The following is a 22056-nucleotide window of genomic DNA, read 5'->3' as shown; positions in this document are numbered from 1 at the left end:
ATGCTCAGAGCAACTGGCAGTTAGCGCAGAAAACTGCACCGAGCAAATGTGCACATTGGAAACTATAAAAGACGACAAAAAAGTCTTTGTAATGTTAAACAGAAACATTTTGACTCAACAGTTCTGTTGTCGGGGACATGTCTCCAGCCTTGACTCTTGTCTCTATCACCCTTTCACTAACGCAGGAGTCTGGCCGGACGGAGCAGACGGCACCGACATCAACGCCGTGTGCAGGTCACATGACGGGTCCCTGATGGCCTCCGCCGATGACTTTGGCAAAGTGCACTTGTTCTCATTCCCATGCTCTCAACCAAGGGTCAGTCGTGTTCACTCGGTGTTTGCAGTCCACACGTTTCGTACATTTACGAGCCGAAAGCTTTCCGACGGTTCATCCCTCGACTGTTTTTGAAATTTGCTCTGCTCTGCTTTTTTACACTTCCGGAGCAGAGCAGCCGCACCGTTCCTCTCCGCCCACATAGTGATTAAGTGTGAATGGACTCAGTGAAAGCTCAGCAGAAATGACTAAAAACTCAGCCACAAGGCTTTCTGAGTGCGATCACCACCAGACCTCTAACACACACCGTTTTCTACTGGGTGTTTATTTTGTGCTCCCAAACACGTTCTTCTTCTCCTTTTTTTTTTTTTTTTAATTTTTCTTTTACAAGTACAGCTGTAAACTTAATGATCCGTTTCAGACAAGCTGGCTGCCGTTAGCGCAGAAGCTCAGATGCTGTAAATATTTACTACTATTTTAAGTCGGTATTGTTGGAAAACTCTCCTGGCAGTGAACTTGTTTCACACACATTTTGTGACTGAAACTAAAGCTCCATGGAAAGTGATTTCCAGTGATTTGATTGATTTTTACAGTTTTTCTTTATTCTGTCAGACGAATCTTACATTATCACTCTTACATTGGCTCAGCCAAGATTCGAAGCAAAACTGTTCATTAAATTATTCTGAGGAAGAAATGTCACTACACGCTAACTTCTCATTTTGAAACATTTGGTAGTAGACATAGTTACAAGTTGTTTTTAGTTATTTGAAACTATTTGATGACCGACATGATATTAACAAAGAGTTAATAGTACAGCAGCTGTGTGTCAATGTCACCATGTAGCATCTGACTAATTCCTCCCTTCACTGTTTCCCCGTCCTCCCTCTGACACGTCCAGGCTCCGAGCCACGAGTGCGGCGGCCACAGCAGTCACGTGACCAACGTTGCCTTCCTGCACGACGACAGTCACCTAATCTCCACCGGCGGGAAAGACACCAGCATCCTGCAGTGGGGAGTCTAGGTGATTGCTATCTGATAGCAATTCTTCACCCCCCCCCCCCCCCAACAGGTGGGGGCGGGGGACCAGCGTCCTGCTACCCTCTTCACTGTTCTATCCTCCTGCACCACCAGGGGGCAGTATGTCCACTGTGCCTACTGGAAATAATAATAAAAAAATAAAAAAACACACACAACTTGACCCACAGATGTCACACCGGATGAGATGTATCATTGTAAAAGATGGAATGTTATTGAGTGTCCTGCTGTTTTGTAATAGAATGTAGAGAAAATGACTTGTTGTCATGCAGGAAGTGAATCCTATCTGTCTGTCCGTCCATCCCCCCCCCCCCCCCCCCAAAAAAAAAAAAAAATCGACTTCTGCAACACCAACCCAGCTGTAAGGTGCTGGTGGTGACCACACAGTGTGATTTAGCGTTAGTACTAACTGTGCCTAAACTGTATTACTCTTAACCCCCTGTAACGGGACATCCATTCATTTCAAAGGAGCAGGTGTGTTTGCAAGTTTTAGCTCCTTGATTACATGTACACTTTACAGTTTAGCTGAATGCATGCTCCATTGTCAGGGTTAGGGTTGCATTTATATGTTAGGGGTTTAATATTAAGGTGTTGCTCCTAGTCTTCTGATCAGCTTTTGATTTCCATGAAATATGAAAATGAGTTTGCAGACTCTTTAAACTTGCTTCAGGTGGATGCAGGACAGACTTTAAACCAGTCAGACTTCAAATAAGTTGAATAAGAATTCCATGTTCACTGTCACTAAAGTCATTTCTGATAGCGATTTTTTTTTTTTTCAAACGCCGAAATGCATGGAAACCAATGGAAATACACTTCTATATCTATAAAATAGCAGCTCGGTTTGCAAAATAGTGATGTCAAGTGTACATGATTTGAAATAATGGAGTCAAAACATGTGAACTCACTTCGCCCCTTTTATGAATTCATGTCATTTCTGCACCGTTTATGGGTGATCGTGATAGATCTTTGTGAGCGTGCCACGCTCTATCCTGAAGTAAAAACTCAGAGATAAGAAAGAATGACTCATTCTTTGGAGGAACTAAGCATGTCCTGCGGTTAAGGAAGATTGTATTAGGATTCCTAAAATGGGTGGTATTCCCCTTTAATACTCTTACTATAACCCCATTGCCTTGTCATCTTATATATTTCCATCCCCTCAGCCTGATTTCTAAACCCTTAAGGTGCAGATTGTAAGTATTGCAGATTGTAAAAGGTACAAAGTGCCCCCCCCCCACACCAGGGCTGCTGTGTTTCTGATTGTACTACTACCATCACTGTCACTAGATGGCGCTACAATGCAAGAGAATGAGCATGACCGAGGCTGTCCTCCTGTAGATGCTGTTAATGTCGCAAAAGGTCTATAGAGTAAATTTATATATATATATAAATATATTATGCAGTGTATCCGAGTGGCTGTGTTATTTTAATATTTAACTAACAATGATGGATGTTATTATTGTGGCACTTTTAGCGATTGACAGAAGGGTAACGTAGGCTGCTGTGCTGTGAGCTTGAGCTGTGCTTTGCCTTCTTCTGTTTTGTTAATAAAGTTTTTACCCAAGCACTACTGAGTGGAGGCCCTCTGTCTTCCTTTAAATAAGACATATCCGCTCAATTCATAAATCGGATGAAAAAATGAGTTATTCCTAAATATGGACGGTTATTGATGAGCTGGGGGGGGGTGTCGTGGTGACAGTCTTTAAATAGTTAAAATACCCAGGTCACTCGGGGTGAACAACAACTCTCAGTTTGGCTCAGTGACCTTTAAGTGGCTTTATCATATCACGTAAACGGGCTGTGTGTTGAGCTCAGCACTCCTGCAATCTTTTTTGGTAACTTCAGCACACCAGTTCCTTCAATAAATGAAATGTTTCTTCATCTTGATACTGCAAATAAGGATTCTGTAATGTGATTACAGAGAAGTCGTGAACGCAAACCGTTGGGGATAATTACACGCTGCCCTCTCTTACCTTCTATAGAAGATGTATGTATGTCAATGTCTTTTTCTCACGCTAACCAGAATACATTGCTCCAAATTGCATGTTGCTTTTAGAGCTGCGATGCAAACTACTCTCTTTCTCTCTGTATCGCTCTGTGCTCCGACGCATACAACTGGAACTGAACTCAGCAGATCCAGCCATGTGTTCTGAGATGCTTGAGAGGCATTCTGGGAAACATAGGTATCACTGAAGTAGGTGAGGGGTTATGGAAGGTGTAAAAAACAAAACAAAAGTCAGCATTTTGTAATCTTAATCTTTTGTAATGTAATCTTAATCTTAAGAGTGAAGAGTGGGGAGACTGAGGAGGCCTTCTGTCTGTCAACACCTCCTTGGAAGAGAATGAGGCATTGGGAATTTTGGAGCTCTTCACAATAAACCAAAACATGAACATCAAGTGTCAGAAGATTTACAGGAAGATAAAGAAAAGGAAAGAAATTGTAACCTAACTGTTTACATATGAACTATACAAAATGACAGATAAAAAGTACCCACACTCTGACACACTCTGCTCTTGGCAGAGTTTAAGTAAAGACTCGTCCGAACATTTTTCAACTTGAGCAAAAGGTATGTGCAGAACATCTGTCTTGAAAAATAAAAAAATTGTAAAATGAAAGTGTCACTGGATAAAAACATTTTGAAGAAAAAAGGTATTGTAATAAAATAAAAACAACTCTGATAAACCTTCAATATACATTTAATACCAGCACATTATTTAATATTATTGATGTTTTCATTTGTATGTTTTGCCTAGTGTCTCATAAGATGATCTACTCCGTGTCTACTACTAGATAATACAGAGACTTCCATGGGTACAGCTTTTCCATTTCCTTCCGTGTTTTCAGCCAGAATAACTGAACTTCCTACTGTATGGCAAAACAAATAAACATGAATTTGTCACTGTAGCTTTCATGGGGTTTACAGGACGTACTGACAACAGAAATATTACAAGGACAAAAGGACTTCCCGTACAGTGCAAAGGAAGAGCCCGAGACATAGGATACCCTAAACCCTAACACAATAAACATTGACCTTTAGGAAGAGGGTGACACAGAGGACAAGAGGCAACACTAGGGCTTCCTGGGAGCACACTAACCCTCTTTAAGGATGAAAGATAACCATGTTACTGGTGTTTTAGCATTTAGAAGGTAATTGAAGTTTATCTCTCCTGGAGGGGAGGATCATGCTCAGAGTAACTGGGAAATATGGGGTCAGCAGCCGACTCTGGATACCACTTTCACTCTTCTAAACCCAACAGATATCTGAAAAGCATCAACTGTATGTTCGCTCATTAGGTTCCAACTAATCAAGCCGGTGCACTATTACCAGAGTCCTTCTTCATGAAATCTGGTAGCTGTGAACACACAAACCTCCACAGGTACAACTCAGCCAGCTGCTGAATCAAACCAGGCGGCAACCTCTGGTTCTGCCGAGTGAAGCGGAAATGTCTTAAAACTTATATTCTCTGTACTGACCAGCAGGGGGGGACTCCTCTGATTGCAAAGAGAAGTCAGATTGTATAGAAGTCTATGAGAAAATGACTCTACTTCTCACTTGATTTATTCCCTCAGTAAACATTGTAAACATGAGTTTATGGTCTCACTCTCTAGTTTCAAGTCTTCTTCAATACAGCATGATGTTCATTTAGTAAATGATGGTCCATTTAGAGTCAAATAGACCATAAAGAGGAGTAGGCTTTAGGGTGGGCTTACTGTGATTGACAGGTCACTGCTGCTACCAGAGCCGTAGAATTCTTCTACTGTAAATTAATTGCCTTCTTGTCATTGAGTGCCACTCTCCTCTGCTTTCATTAAGGAACATGATAGCGTTTATCTTGAGTGTCGAAAGCTCCCAACAGGTCCAGCAAGATGAGAACGGATGACTTAACAACCAATTTTAAACTTCCACTACATTTTGCGATAAATATTGGCAGAAAGCTCAACCAGGGTGTTTTCTGAACAGTTTCAGGTCGGCTTTTAACATAGAACTCGAAAGTAAAGCAGGGATGAAGTCAGATTTATTTACTGAAAACTGGCAATTCCACAAATCAACAAAGAAGGAGGTACATGCGAGTGAGAACTGACGAACTTTAAAAGGTTATTTGTTGCCTTTTTGCATCGTTTCTCACATTTTCATTGAATAACAGGAATATCCTAGAAGCACATGAGACAAAGAAAGGCTTAGACAAATGGAATGCCGCCAGCTTCGGAGAAAAGTCTTGTGAGTAAGTCTATAGTCAGGAGGTCTGTCGGTGGCTTCATTCGAACAACTTTATTGTAAGACCAACGCGTCTCAGCTTGTGGACTTCATCTGAGTCATCCACAAGCAATTAAGTTGTTCTATATACTACAAGTATTGCTGAAGTTTTGACCTCTTCAACATGCAGGTCTTAATAAAAGAAAGAGTAAATATGAAGGATGACAGTTTAGTGTTTCTATTTGTAAAGAAAATGTGTAAAACCGAAGACGACAAACTATCAAAGCATAGACAGCTCTCCAACAGCTAGTAGCAAGCACTGTAGTCAGTTAGAATGGCACTGAAATGACACCGTTTCTGGATCAACTGCTTACTCAGGGTCCTTCTGTGCTTCAATGAAATTAGCATGCATTTCCCCCAGAGGGCAGGGTTAGTTTATCAGTGCAGAAGCAGGCTGAGCTTCCATGTTTTGCTTAAGGTTACTTAGGTTTGGTTTGTGACCCAAAAAGGGCTTTACAGTTGCACCTCATCTCGACAACAATCTTTGTTATTTTATTATAGCGCAACCAGTTAGCGCTGCACCAGCAGCACGTTCCACCGTCCCATCAGCTTTCATACAAATTATCATCTGTGGAAGATTCATTGCAAACAACTGCTTATCCACATTCCCTAAATAGTGGACATAAACACATCATTGAGAGCCGTCTCTGGGCTTACATCCACTCATGACGCTCTCTCTCAGACAATCACATAGCACAGTATATATTGTTAGTGCGTAGTTTTCTTTCAGAACATACACAGACAAGAGCTTATCAGAATTCATGGTCTGGAAAACCTCTGCCTATTCGTCACCTGGTGATGAGTAATACAATAAAATTCAGGTTGTGATCATAGAATATAGCAGGTTATTTTTCAAGTAAAAACCTCTGTATGAATATGAATGCTTAACATCTCTGCTTAATAAATGCCGTTAACATTTCAGTGTTTATTAAAATAGTAGATTGATTTTTTCTGTCAATTAACTTAATGAGTTAATTAGGAAATTGTTCCAGCATTGTTCCAGCACTAATTTTCCCCTCAGCAGCCACTGGGGCCACGTGACGACTACTCTTAATTATGACAGTACCGAACTGTAGATGGTGATAATGTTGTGGTGTGGTTGCAATTTAGAAGTAGAGGAAATAACAGTCTGTATTTGTGGCAAACAGAAGAAGGGGACTCAAGCAGTGCAGTGTATTTAATGTAAATCAGTCTCGACGTGGGCTGTGATTTATGGATTTTCATTGAAAAGGAGCAGTCTGCTCTGGTTACCTTTTTCTTCACTGGAACGACAGGGAGATGGAGTAGGCTACTTATTAGAGAAGATTAATGCAGTCACACTCAAAGTTCCTCTCTGCTGGGACCAACGGAGTAACAATATATTTGGCATAAATCAGCTCAGGGGAAAGGAGCGGACAGAAACCGAGATGACTTTCGAAAGTATTGATCCAAACAAATGTAACAAATGTCAGTCCTGCCCCTTTAAAATGATTAATTGTCACAACAACAAAAAAGGCTTCTTGTAACAAGAGCAGTTAAAACACATAAAACAGATGAAAAGCTTTGGAGATTTAGGTTTTTTTTTTTCTGATGGGAGACGAGTCGTGAGAACAGAAAACAGCCTGAGTTGTTCTCAGAGACACTTAATCAAATAACACAGGATGGGATATGTTGACAGTCTGGGGTCTTGACCACAAAATGTACAACCCTGAGGCTGCAACACATGCACACACAAACACACACACGCAAACACAGACTATTATTGTGGGACCGAAACAATGAAAGGACACATGCTGAAAATGTTTTACCTGTGATGGCAACTACATGTTTCATGCTTCGATGCGAAAAATGCTCACCATGTTTATGACAAACTTTCCCAACATTAAAGGTGGAATTTTTCAACCCAACTTGATCATCTCTTCTCGTCATATCTTCTCTTGGTCAGAAGCCTCCAGCCCTTAACGTTGTGAAAAGGTGGCGGTTAGGTTTAGGGAACAAAACTACTTTGTTAGTGTTAGACAAGGAAACACATTATTGTTTGGCTTAAAATAAGTATACTTTCTAACAACATGATCAGAAGAAGCCATGAGCCCAGAGGTGACAAGATACTTATTTTTGCAGAAGAAAGATTACTAAGAAAATGGCTCCAAGCGTGGATGAGACAGCGATACAGGTTGTAACATTCTGCTCTAAGTAACCCCCACCGAAGCCTTTGTCACTCAATACTGATTGGTTTGGGAAAAACAAAACAAAATAAGCTAAGACAAGTCTGTTTATATATTATTTGTGTCCGAAAGCTGAGCAACTTTCTCAGTAAACACAAATATGTGAGTGTATTGAAGCTTTCTTCCCTTAATGATGGAAAAGAAAAAATCAGATAAAGTCTTTGTTTGGGTTCATGGTATACATGAGATAAATATGTTTACACATTAATCGTTTTACGTGTATATGTTGCTGTTCTGTGTCCTACTGCAAACCATGTTCATATTACAGCCTCCTCCACAGCACTGCAGATAAACTCTGTGACACGAAGATTTCATACATTTAAAGCTTCTTTGTGTTCTAATTGTATCCCTGTTGAGCTAACACTAGCTGCCTGATGTCTTCTCCTGATGAGTGTTCAGTTGAGCAACAAGCTGATCTTTCCAAAAAAAGTGTGTATTCCTTTAAAGGTCATAATGAGGAATTTGATTTAGTATCAACAACAGTGATACCATTTAATGCTTCTGATATACAGTTCCCTTTTATACTAACAAGGCTTGGTGTTGTTATTTCAAAGGCCAAGTGAAAAATGTTGCCTCTTTTTAGTCACCAGAAAAAAATGTGGCATTGTACGTACGTAACGCTACGTAACATTACGTAACATTATGTAACATTACGTAACATTACATAACATTACGTAACATTATGTAACATTATGTAACATTACGTAACATTACATAACATTACGTAACATTACGTAACGCAGTGTAACATAACATAGTGTAACATAACGTAACATTACGTAACGTAGTGTAACGTAATGTAACATAACGTAGCGCAACGTAGCGTAGTGTAATGTAACGTAGTGTAATGTGACGTAGTGTAACGCAACGTAACATAACGCAACGTAGCGTAACATAACGTAGTGTAACGCAGCGTAACATAGCGTAGTGTAACGCAACGTTACATAACGTAACGTAGTGTAACATAACGTAGCGCAACGTAGTGTAATGTAACGTAGTGTAACATAATGTTACCTAACAAGCGTAACAGAATTACATACAAATTTATGCAAATCCATATGATAGTTTGACCCACTCACCTTTAGAGGACTTTCTTGCTTGTTATACTCGCTATTTTACCACGTAACTTTCAGAAATGGTCCCTCAATATACAGTACTTGCTTTGTGTGTCACTCGCTGTACTACATCATTTGCTCTGACTGAATGCAAAAAAAAATGTCCATGGTTTTGCAGAAAAAGTCAACATTTTTTCCTGGTGACTTATGAGACTGACAATGACAATGATGACGTTGGTTGATTGTTATTTCATGCAGGTAAATGTCACAGGCACTACTGAGTGAATTACAACAGAAGTGATTAGCACAAGATCATTTGTTGTTGTGTCGTTTATTTTTGGTAAATTCTGCAGCAAAGTCAGCTGACTGCAGTTTCAGTCAGAGATAACAGATAATAATAATAATAGATTCTAATGAAAAAGATTTGATCCTAGATTCCATCAAAAATCATTTCAATTAATACAATTAAGCATTTAGAAAAACAACATTCCATTCATGTTTTTGGTTCACAGCATCAAGTATATAAAACTACTTGAATTCTTAATTAACTCAGCTCAATACCCTGAGAAATTATCTTTCTCAGGGTATTGCAAGTACCAAAATAGAACATCCGGCTTTGTTGGAAGTTTATTGGCAGCTCGCACACAGAACGTCTGCATCACATCACAGTTTATCATCTGTGCGTGTGTTGCAGTTTAGTTAATACACCACGGCGTCTGCCAAGATGTTGTGTTTGGTATAATTCAAACATCAATTAATATTCCAGACACAGTTTCCTAACAATATCAGACACAGAAAGGGAGAGAGAGAGTTAAAGAATGACTAAAACTTGAGTTTTACAAAAGCATACTTTAACACACTGAAGTGAAGTGAGTTTTCTTAAAGTTGTGTGACCTAGACAACACTTTTAAATGTATTGGAATCTATGTACTTTTGGTTTATTGTCCCTATCAACAAAATACACAATCCTTTTAAATATAGTGCTGTGTATATAGAATTTATAGTACATATTTCATGGAGATCAACCTCCAAAGAATAATGAATCAGCTGTTTCAGCAAATGCCCCTTAACGACACACACATGTTTATGTTCAAGTGACAGCCATAACGTAACACCATAACGCGCAACGTTTCCCTGAACATCACCAAGTTCTGATTTTGGGCCTAAAATAATTCCATCATAAGAAACAAGGAAGGAGAATCTGCAGAAAACACACTGTAGAATCTCACAGCACCTTTCATTGTTTCGACGTGAGGCACCTCAAACAGCTGTGATAGCTCAGTGACTTAAGAAACAGATTTGGCAACAGAGAGCTTGTGGGTCTATCGTTCGGTATTGGATTGTTTTTTTTTCTGTACTGTTTTTGTTCAAGGTTTTACATTGTTGCGGTGCACGGTAACATTTTGAGAATACGATGTAGTGTAGAAGTGTTAGCGTTAGCAAACCAGGCATGAGAAAGTGTCAATTGCGCTCTGAATATTTGTTCACATCATTCAGCCCCACCTCCTGAACCAGACCTTCACGTTTATGTGTGGCCGCATACAGATGAGCGGTATGAACAGTAGGTTGTTCTGTGTGAAAAACTGGGCCGAGAAAAAGAGCAGAATAAGAAAACAGATAGAAAGATGGAGAAAGCTGAGAGAACAGGATACAAAGTCAGAAAGAGGGAGGGGAGGAGAGGAAGAGGGAGGGGAGAAGGTCAAGAATGCAGATTGTGTCTTACAGGCTATTCTCCGCACCGCCAGGGCGTCTGAGGCGCTGCCAACGGCCCGTTGAGCAACATGTTGATGTATGGGGCGTCTGCTGGTTGTCCCACAGAGCGGAAAAAACCCCTGCAAGAAAACCATTTTTTATGTACATAGTGTTCCAGTGTAACTGCTATGTCAGAATCTCTACAGCTATAGAAATACGTGCAGGTGCATATCACATTTGCAATATTTAAACTTAAATCTATATTGTGTTTAAAAACCTAAACTTTTTCCCATTTCACCTGTGAAAAACAAACGGCAAAAGCATGGATAAAAACCAGCAATGAATTCAGCTGTAAAACACGTGTTCCTTCAACATGATGGAATATGTTAGTCAAGGCAGCAGTTTGTCTCTAATGACTTCAAGGAAGCTCAGACCTCCTTGAACTTGAGCAGTGTGATCCTAAACAAACTAAACGTGAAGATACAACAAAGTAAACTTCAATGGTAAACTGTTTGCACCCACACAGCTTCACACAGTGTCACGGACAGCTGCACTTGTAGCTGTTGCACAGATTTCAACAAGGCTTACACCGTCATTTGGGGTTGATCCTCTGAGGACCATGAATGTCAGTACCAGACTTTAATTGAAATACATCCAATTGTTGTTAAGATATTTCAATCCAGACCAACCAACTGACTAACCTAAATACCTGGAACCACCCTTCTCCGGGTCTCCAAATGACTGTTCTGCATTTTTAGAGCATTGTTCGAGGCTCGCCCACCTCACAGACAGTAAAAGTGTTGTGTGAAGCCCAGCGATGAAGAAGAAGTTTGGTTCTTTCATCTCCGCATGGTGCCGATTCCTGGATCCACTCGGCGTTCGGCGGACGCCACCTGTCTAAACAGAGTTGGCACATGTCGATAGGTGTGGATACATGCTAACAGGCACATGTTGAAGTGAGCACACTGTTTTTATATGATGTCACGTGTACTGCACAGAGTTGAAAATATTACATAAAAGCCTTTGTACAGTGTGAGAAGACGTCATTGCAGCTGTGGAGGAAGTATTTACACTAGTGGTGTAACAGACCCACCCCGGTTTGGCACGCACATTACCGCAGATTAATTACACATTTTAACCATCACAGTGTGAAATACAGTTCGTGATGATCGTTATCTGCCTATATTCAGTAAAATGTGCAATCAGGAGATCTCTGATAATGTTACATTGTAAACAACCAATCCGTGTTTAAATTGACACGACAGTGGCAGCACCGCTAACGGCTAACGAATGAAAGTTCTGTTTAGTTACATTATGATGCCTTCAGTGAACATGAGTATTGGACGAAGGTCAATTATAACGTTGTCATGACGTGTTCACGAATGTAGATAAAAGTGGCTCATTCTAAGATAACAAAAACATGATTGTTATAAGTGATTATACTTCAAGTATCAAAAGTAAAAGTAGTCATTGTGCAGCAGAATGTTCCCCGTCAGAAGTTTACTATATTGGATTAATATTACTGCTGCATTAATGTGTTTGTTGCATTTCACTGACACTAGATGTTTTTAACTCCTTTATCTACCAATTTAAAGCATCATCAAAGCAATGCATCATATTCTAAAGGGTCGCTGTCCTGTGAGAAACACGTATCTCTAAAAAATAAAAACAGTTGTGTTTTCAGCTTTGTGACGATGCATTTTCCAGCTGAGCCAAGAGGCTTTTTAAAGAGTTTATTTAGCTGAAGTCACACAGCTCAACACATAAAGGAACACTTCATGCCTCAGTTTATCTCAAACTTTCAACATCAACACATCCAGAGTTACGTGGTTTAAAAAAAAAAGAAAACAAAGTAACAAAAGCTCTTAGACAAAAGTAGTGGAGTAAAAGTACATCTCTGAGAGGGAGTGAAAGAGAAGTATAAAATGGAAAATAATCAAGTAGAGTACAAGTACCTTGAATTTGTACTTTAAAGTTGAGATGAAGGGAGGTGCGTAGGGAGACAGAGATCCTCTGTAGCTTCGCATGACGCTGCATTCTAAGCCCGCCCACTTGTTAGTGGTCCAATCAAATACAATGAATCCCTCCTGTAACTGTACACTGGTACAAATATTATGTTTCACCGGGACTTTAAGTACAGAACTTGAGTAAATGTACTTAGTTCCATTCCACCACTACCTTTGAACAGTGACAAAGTTCACTAGGGATACAGAGGGACTTCAGTGAGATAATGTAAGAGGATTTTGGAGAGATTACTTCATCCATTGACTTGAACTGTCACCAATCTTGCATGTCACCAAAACAACATAAGCACCGTCCTAAAATGTTTTTCAGTCCACTGAGAGGGACATCTGATCCCGATCCTAAAGATCTGTCACAGCTCAGTCCTTAATGTGGGAAGTGGTTGCATACTGGAGCAGACTGGGAGCGGGAAGAAACAGCAGGATTACAGGGAACACAATGGCTGTGTACTGTAGGCATCATTAATGATAAAAAACAAGAAGGACGAACAGTGGGTCTATTTATAGTGGGGAGCTAATGACTGAACTAAGAGCGGCTTCGCAGGAGGGAGCAACGGCCAGATGACTGGGGGAAAAGTGATCAGGTGTGACTAGTGGACAGGTTTGACGCAGCAGACTTTTTGACTAGTCAGGGAAAAGCACAGGTGGAACCGTTATAGCTCCTTATAGTGTCCCAGTAAGCCGTGACAGCGTGAACAAAGCTAGGACCCTGAAACTGTGATGTAAGTCGGCTGTCGTTCATTTGAACTTTTATTACCCGTGACACGGCAGAATCCCAAGAGGTGCAGGAAGACGCAGTCGTCACCATGACGTGATTAATATGACTTCATTTTCCTTGAAGGTTATACGAGTTATAGGTCATACATTTCTGTGTAGATACTCAGTGAGACTGTGGTACCTGCAGTACATTCTATGCGAAGCCCGATCTCACAGCAGAAGTTTAAGTATAACTTTGTAGGAATGTCCGTTACTCACTTCAATACTGAACCGTATGCTTATAAAAAAAAGACAGATATAGAAAAAGAAATATGTATGGAGAAGGCTGCAACTAAAGTATACATCTTCTATATAACTCTTCAGGTCTCTTCTGTGCCTACAGTTGCGAATATATTATCATCTTGGTCGTTTATTTGTCACCTTCATTGTGCTGTTAGATATATTAAAATCCTTTATGACATACTTTGTGTCTGCTGTACGTTGTGACTTTACAGTGACCACCCTAATCGCCTAACCCTCTTTCATCGCGTCACTACAGCATTCCTCCGATATTCCTGAGAGTATTCAGTGTGTTTAATTACGCCATGGTGGAAAATTTCCACTCAGTCTTTGATAAAACAAGATCAATTTAAAGGGTTCTGTTCAAGCAGACAAAAAAGTGTTCAGAGCCAGATCCTCTGCTGTAAGTCTGGAAAATCACACAGTGGCTCTGCGCTGCCTACTTTCCATAAGACAGAGTAAATGAGCTGGATGGAGTTTTAATGTGTTTTAATGGGGACATGATGAGTTCACTGCTGGGAGATGTTTTACACCAGTGAGCTTGGCTTCTACTTGAGTGCAATTTAGACATCACACACATACACACACACACACACACACACACACACACACACACACACACACCTTTGAAAGAGATATCACAACAAGTCAAACTCACTTGTGAAAATACTGTTTTGACTTACACTGATTCCTGGAGGCTCACCTTGTCCAACCCCAACCCCTACTCATCCGTAACCTCAGCATATTCTAACCTTGAAGCTGCACTTATCCATTATTCAGCTTCATCCCATGATGGGATCACACCAGCTACGCACGATGTAACCACCCAGAATTATTATCCCATGATGCAGTTCTCCTCAGGTCTGGTTTAGCATCTTTCAGCACATTGTTTTGGCTTTACAGCTTGCAACTTTACTGTTTTTACACTCTAAATTATTTCACTGTAATTTAATGGTAACTTACTGGCAGCAGGGACACCAGTAATTCATTTTTTTTTTTTTACTGTAAACTACGGTAATTTACTTTTACAGTATCTTACCGTAAACTGGATCACGGTACGTGATAGTAGGAGGACTGGGTTTTACAGTATGTGCCAGAATGTTACTGTTATTTATAAAGGGTACTACAACCCAATACTTTTGCATTTAATTGCCAATATATAAAATAATCGCAATAGACATTCAATACATAATTGTTGCAGTTTATTACATGTTCTCAAATAATAAAGGGACATTTGGATTACATCACAAAACTTACAATGTACTGCGTATTTAGAAGAAAACAAATAAACTAATAAAATCGTTAATGAACAGCTTAACTGAACTCATTAGCATCAACAGTGTAACACTGAATTAAAATAGCATTAAGAGTGAAACGCTTTGGGTGTACAACTGTGGGTTTGCATGTGCCTCACATATGTGAACATATCAGTGCAAGTCTTTACAAAAAGCTAATACAACAATACCATACAGTTTAAATCAACAGACTAGCTATGTGATGCTAGCTATGTGATGGGCTGATTACATTAGGTGAAGAAATTAAGCTAAGACAATGGACCACAATGGACTAACGTTCAACAATAAAATGAGTTTGATCTGGTTTTAATGTTGCTCCTGGGACAACACACACATAATGTTACTGTTTGAGTTACCTCAACTGTTCATCGTCGGTGATTTCTGGTCCTCTCTCCATTTTGATAATCGTCCTGTTTGCGGTCCTACAGTCGGTTCAATAAGAGCACAAGTAAACACAAGTTAGGTTACTAACGTTACATCTTAACACTGTAATTGGTGATTAACTTTATTAATGTTAACTTAACTTGCTATGCTGTTAGCTCGCTAACCTTTCTAAGGCTACTTGAGCTCAAGATAGCTAACGTTACAGAGCTAGCGTTAGCTCTGCCAAGATTAGCAACCTGATGTAATGAAACAGACCTAGTGAAACATTATCTGAGATGTTAACAGTTCAATATTCATGAAGACAAAACAATAATGGAGGCTTTGAATTTCGGATGATAAGCTTAACTTTACCTCAGCTCCTCGGTTGATCTCCACATGGCTGTTGTTCAGAAGGATGAACTGAAACTGTTGTGTCCAGAGTCACGTTCAGGAGCAGTGGCTCATGTCTTGTCACTCAAAAAGGACTTTTAGGCAATGAACAGTTTGAATAATAAAAATGTTATATCGTCATTACAGACACATTAACCTACAATAGACAGTACGATGTAGATGGATTGTGATTCACTGAACTTGTATAGAGATGCATATATCCACCTCTTCACAAAAAATACTGTATCATGCTGTTAAATTAGGGTAGTCTGTTGTTATTGTTAATTGACGGCATTAACTGTTCATTTACATGCAAGGGATGAACATTTAACTGTATGTTACAGTTATTATGAAATACTGTAAGATACCATTGAAAATCCACCGTAAATTTACGTTAATTTGTTACAGTGTAGGTCTCAGCCAGGAGGCAACCTTCGGTTCTACCGAGTGAAGCCAAAGCGGAAGTGTCATAAACTTGCATTATTTCTAATGGCCAGCAGGGGGCGACTCCTCCAGTAGCAAAAATAAGTCAGGTTGTATAGAAGTCTATGAGAAAATGACTCTCTTGATTTACTACCTCAGTAAACATTGGAAACATGAGTTTATGGTCTCAATCTCTAGTTTACAGTCTTCTTAAATACAGCATGGTGTTCATTTAGTAAATTATGGTCCATTTAGAGTCAAATAGACCATAAAGCGGGGTATGCTTTTGGGTGGGCTTACTGTGATTGACAGGTCGCTTCCTCTACCAGAACCGTCTCTCCATCATTCCTCTGCATTCCAAATATGGTAACTTCCGTTTATCGGTTGCAAAAAACAACAACATGGCAACGGCTGTAATTAAAGATGGTGACAGAGAAATCACCAATGGGCGACGTCAAGATGACTACGTCCACTTATTATTGTATTATAGACTGTCTTTGGTCTCAGCACTCTCATCAGTGTTGTTTTCAGAGCTGTTTCCAGCAACAACAAAAAAAACTCTGATAAGGCCACTACTAACTACTAGGGTTGGGTACCGAAAACCGGTGCCAATTCCTATACGACCGGTGCCTACCGGACCGAAACGCAACGCAGATTTCGGTGCTTCCTTTCGGTGCCTGAGACGATTGAAATACTCTCGGTGCTTCATTTCGGTACCTGAGCCGATTGAAATACTGCCACTGGTGGCCTAAAACGGACGTTACAGCGAACATAAGCGTCACCTCACTTGCTCTAGTTAACGTTACACTACTCTGATGACTCCGTCCTGGCAGCAGGTAACGATAGCCTACCGTTTGTATGGCTACAGTAGCTAGCTAGCCATCAACCTTTTAAAGAAAATGCCGAAAGGTAAACGGTCAAAAGTGTGGCTGTATTTCGCACTAAAAGGCGTGCACCGTGTTCGACTGCCTGTGTGAGCATGAGCCCATGCCAAGCACATCAGCGGGCAGTGTGGGCCTCCCTGGCCCCGGCGATGGGAAGACTGGTCCCAACCCTGAAAAAGTGGAGACCGATGACGACAACAGCAGCCTTACCTCAGGTTAGTAATGTAACGTTGATTGCAAATCTTGCATTTTATAAAAGTAGGCCTAATAACAAATTATAAATTAGGCATTATAACCATGTTTAAGTTAGCTAGCTAGCTACTAGCAAACGGTAGGCTACCTGCCGCCATCATAGCAAGTCAGTGTAATGTTAATGAAACTAGTGATGGCATGCTCAGTGATGCTTCTGTTGCCTGTAAAATATTTAACATTATTTATGTTTATATTTTTGGCTCTCCAGCTTCAACAGTGACCCCATTCACCTTGGCAAAGAAGGCTCATTTAACAAAAGAGAAGGTGGAGGAACTCCACAGGTCTGTGACCAAATGTGTGGTCAAGGGACTGCATTCTTTTTCCACAGTGGAATCTCCATGGTTCAGGTAAAAAAAAAAGTGATGTGAAAACAATATTTGTATAAAATCTGTTCCATTAAGACAATTCGTCAAAAAAACTAATAAATATCCTCAAATTTATTTTATACAGTCAATCCTCAATCCTCGCTACCGACCCCCATCCAGGGATGATCTGTCCAATACACTAATTCATACCTGTGTGTAGAGGCCTCATCGACACCATCTGAGAGGGTTGTCTCCTGTGCAGGACATGCAATTAGTCAGGAGAGGTGTCGTATTTTGCCAGAGAAGGCAAATATGCTCATATTTCTGCAAAAGAATTGCTGAAGTTTGAAGCTATAGTGTGTGTGTTTTGTATTAATTTATATTTATTTAAGTATACTGTAAACTGTTGTTAACAGTTAATATATTGTTTGAAGTTTGAAGCTGTAGTTTGAAGCCAAGTGTTTGTATTTATTTATATTTACAGTATACTTTAAACAGTTAATATATTGTTAAATTTGAAGAAAAAAATTTGCCTTGGCAATAAAAAAAGCCTTTCTTTAATGTCGTCAATCGTCGTTTTGTGCTTCTTCTTTTTTGAAGTATCGGTTCAGGCACCGTTTAGGCACCGGTATCGTTTTAAAAGTATCGTTTTAGCACCGGTATTGGAAAAAACCCAAACGATACCCATCCCTACTAACTACCCGCAAATAAACCACTGACAGACGTTAAAAGTTATAGTGGCTAGCTGTTTAACGTAGTGGAGCATAACAAAGACATGTTAGAGGCTGCTTAGGGGCCACACATTTCCTTCAAGGAGTTGTGGACATTTATGCAACAACTTCCACCATTTTAATATCTTTCTTTTAGCCCACCTCTACCATAGGAGCTGATTTCACCAGGACAAGATGCCAAATAAAAATTATATCAGCGGCTCTGTCAAGGAACAATATTTGCAAACATGGCAACTCACGCCGAGGTACAGTTAACAGCTCGTACATTCAGGAATAAGGAATGGAAAACATCTCCGTTCTTGTGAAGGAAACTCACAGTACTGATGGCAGCACACGGCTCACATTTACAGCTTTGCAGGATAAACAGGACATGAAACTCCCCTAACCTCGTTCCTGCAGGCTGAAACACTCTGAACTGTCATTTAACGGAAACACAGCAGGAAGGGCGAAGCACCACACAGACAGCCTCCTCCAGGTTTCACGCAGTGTGATCAGATGGAGAGCCCATTCGGAGAAATACAGAAACCAGTTTCTGATTCGCCACAACATCGTCTTTCACCTCCAGATTCCAGATGGGCCGGCGAGGAATCTGTTGCCAGGGAGATTCATGGACTGTCAAGATTTAACTTCATGCACACCAGTGCTGTTATTCTACCGTCTCCTATCAGGTGTAAAGAAGCATATCTGCAGCTAAATGACCCATTTCATACATCTGTAATCCTGACCGTGGACTACTGACATCTTTTCGCCCACTGACTACAGATAATGTATATCTAACCCTCATGCTAACCATTGTTTTTAGTTATGTCAATAAAGAATGACATTTTTTTTTACTAGTTTTGTAAAAATTACTATCGGTCATAGATTATTAATACATTATAGCAACCATGTTAGATCACTTATCTCTTTGTTCCTCACATCGTCAAAAGTGTTGCATTCTCTCTACTGACCAGCAGGGGGCGACTCCTCCAGTTGTAAAAAGAAGTCTGATTGTTTGGAAGTCTATGAGAAAATAACTTTAGTTCTCACTTGATTTATTACCTAAGTAACATGAGTTTATGGTCTCATTTTCTAGTTTCAAGTCTTCTTCAATACAGCATGATGATCATTTAGTAAATTATGGTCTATTTAGAGTCAAACAGACCATAAAACAGTATACTTTAGGGCAGGCTTACTGTGATTGACAGGTTGCTGCTGCTACCAGAGACGTATACGGCGTCTCTACGTCACTCTTCTGTTCATTGGTTGCAAAAAAAACGACATGGCGACGGCCGTAATCAAAGATGGCGGCAGAACTCAAGGCTTCAAAATGGCACATCACAAACCAATGGGTGACGTCACGATGACTACGTCCACTTCTTATATACAGTCTATGGTCCAGACTGGTGCAATGTATTTAATCAATTAAAGTGGCAGTGTGGTTTGGTGAAATTGAGTGGTGTTGTTGCAGGTTGCAACTAACTGAATAGCCCTCACTCCTCCTTTTCCAAGACTGAAAAAAACCTCTTGTTTAGAAGCCATCACTCACCATCGTATCTCTACTTTAGAAGCAACAGAAGTCAGACGGCGGCTGGAGGTACCGCGGTGTTGCACTCTGAGTCTCACGTTACCCTAGTTTCACAAGCATGTCGGAGAACTAAAATGGTAACATATAAATGGGAAATGCTCTCTCTAGAGCCAGTGTTTGGTTTGTCCGTTCTGGGCTACTGTAGGAACACGGCGGTGCAACATGGCGGTCTCTGTGTGTAGATATGAAGCGCTCATTCTAAGCTAACAAAAAACACAGATTCTTAGTTTCAGGTGATTATTCACTGATGAAAACATTACGAATACTATGTTCCGTTTCTGCTAATAAGTCCCCATGAAAATCGACACACTGGCCCTTTAAATGATAATGAGGTCAATAGGTTAGTTGGTCCAGACTTGTGCAACATACTCAATCAATATCTTTTATTTACTTTTTGGAGGCTGAACTATCTTGCTTTCATCTTTTAGCCTTTTTAGCCGTAATATGACTGACTTTCAGGGCTAAGAACTGATCAACAATCACGTACATTTATTTTATTGCATCTTTCTTGTTAATGCTTAAACCTCATGTGAGAGCGCACAGACATGAGAAAAACAAGATTTGTACTTACTTTTCTGTGCTTGTGTGTGAGACAGAAAGAGAGGGGGAAGGAGAGCGACAGAGAGAGAGAGAGAGAGAGAGAGACAGAGAGAAGGAGACAGAGAGAGAGACAGAGAGAGAGGAGAGAGAGAGAGAGAGAGAGAGAGAGAGGGAGAGAGAGAGAGAGGGAGACAGAGAGAGAGGGAGAGAGATTTTTTTTATTTTGTTTTTAAAAATCCTTTTATTGATCCAGAACAGATCACTGTCACGTCATCAACCCAAACAAACAAGAAATAATACAACTCCTCCAACCACAGAAACATATGTATCAAACATGAAACTCAGCTTTTTCATCAGTCAAAGTTGAACTTTCAACCTGAACTAAAGATCATAAAGTACAACAGACTCAAGAAAAGTCTTAGATTTCATCTGTCCAATAGTTTCCAATCCGTTAGACCGGAGAGAGAGAGAGAGAGAGAGAGAGAGAGAGAGAGAGAGAGAGAGAGAGAGAGAGGGAGAGAGAGGGAGACACAGCGAGGGAGACAGAGAGAGAGAGAGAGAGAGAGAAGAGGCATTGTGCCTGAATTGAAGACTGTTCCGCCCTCTCTCTCTCTCTCTCTCTCTCTCTCTCTCTCTCTCTCTGTCTCCCTCCTCTCTCTGTGTCTCTCAGTCTGCTGGCTGTAGCCGCTCTGTCCGCACTGTGCTGAGCTGTGGAGGCTGTTTAAACTGACCACCTTCACCACTACTACTGAGCGGGTTTTTTCTTCTCACGGAGGTTGAATGAAGTGGAAGGACCTTTCTCTCTCTCTCTCTCTCTGGATGGATACGCGCTGTGGTTGAGAGGTGACATCGCTGACTGTAGAAGCTGAACGTGAGTACGTTGTTGTTGCCTTTCAGTCTCTTCTCTTCACAGTTTTTCTTCACACGCAGAGAGGAAGAAGTGCAAGTGAAACCGGCACCTGCCACAGAGAGCTAGAACTCCGCTCCGTGTACGTTGTGGGAATGTGGGCGTAAACGTGTATTTTTAGACTCATTACTCACCTAGGACACTCACTTAATAAGAGGTGGATTTAAAAGCTCTTTTAACAAACAACAACACTGAATTATAGTAATATTAATATAGTACTAAATATGTCATATAATGTGGGCTTTCATATTTTAATCTTGCACGATTTGTCATAGTAATATTCTAGCTGACCGAATACTTTAACAGATTATAAAGAGTAAATCTGCTGTTTTTAATATTCTATATATGTCACTGCAGGAATATGAAAGTGACGAAAAAAGCAGTTGCTAAATCTATCTATCTATCTATCTATCTATCTATCTATCTATCTATCTATCTACCTGACTATCTATCTATCTATCTATCTATCTATCTATCTATCTACCTGACTATCTATCTATCTATCTATCTATCTATCTATCTATCTATCTATCTATCTACCTGACTATCTATCTATCTATCTATCTATCTATCTATCTATCTATCTATCTATCTATCTATCTATCTACCTGACTATCTATCTATCTATCTATCTATCTATCTATCTATCTACCTGACTATCTATCTATCTATCTATCTATCTATCTATCTATCTATCTATCTATCTATCTATCTATCTGACTATCTATCTACCTGACTATCTATCTATCTGACTATCTATCTATCTATCTATCTATCTATCTATCTATCTATCTATCTATCTATCTATCTATCTGACTATCTATCTACCTGACTATCTATCTATCTGACTATCTATCTATCTATCTATC

General features: G+C 40.0%; 2 protein-coding genes across 6 annotated transcripts in view; both read left to right on the top strand.

The window, feature by feature from the left end:
- The window catches only part of eml2 (EMAP like 2), a 29726-nt gene extending 26853 nt beyond the window's left edge, over positions 1–2873 (top strand). For all 4 annotated transcript variants that reach the window (XM_068713227.1, XM_068713217.1, XM_068713236.1 and 1 more), the window contains 2 exons: positions 186–316; positions 1173–2873. In XM_068713227.1, coding sequence (XP_068569328.1) covers positions 186–316; positions 1173–1295 — 254 coding nt within the window. In that variant the 3' untranslated portion in view covers positions 1296–2873. The remainder of the gene's footprint in view (positions 1–185; positions 317–1172) is intronic.
- Positions 2874–20888: 18015 nt separating this feature from the next.
- Positions 20889–22056, top strand: part of gpr4 (G protein-coupled receptor 4) — a 44691-nt gene continuing 43523 nt past the window's right edge. The window contains exon 1 of one of the 2 annotated variants that reach the window (XM_068713200.1): positions 20889–21151. The gene's annotated coding sequence lies outside the window, so the exon portion shown is untranslated. Of the gene's footprint in view, positions 21156–22056 lie in introns of both variants that reach the window. The other variant, XM_068713207.1, reaches the window with a different exon arrangement.

Source organism: Cebidichthys violaceus, unplaced genomic scaffold, assembly GCF_023349555.1.
Source record: "Cebidichthys violaceus isolate CVI_PGR_0920_01 unplaced genomic scaffold, fCebVio1.0.p SCAF_1, whole genome shotgun sequence".
Lineage (NCBI taxonomy): Eukaryota > Metazoa > Chordata > Actinopteri > Perciformes > Stichaeidae > Cebidichthys > Cebidichthys violaceus.
The sequence above is the reverse complement of the archived record's forward strand: the minus strand, read 5'-3'. Positions and strand labels throughout refer to the sequence as shown.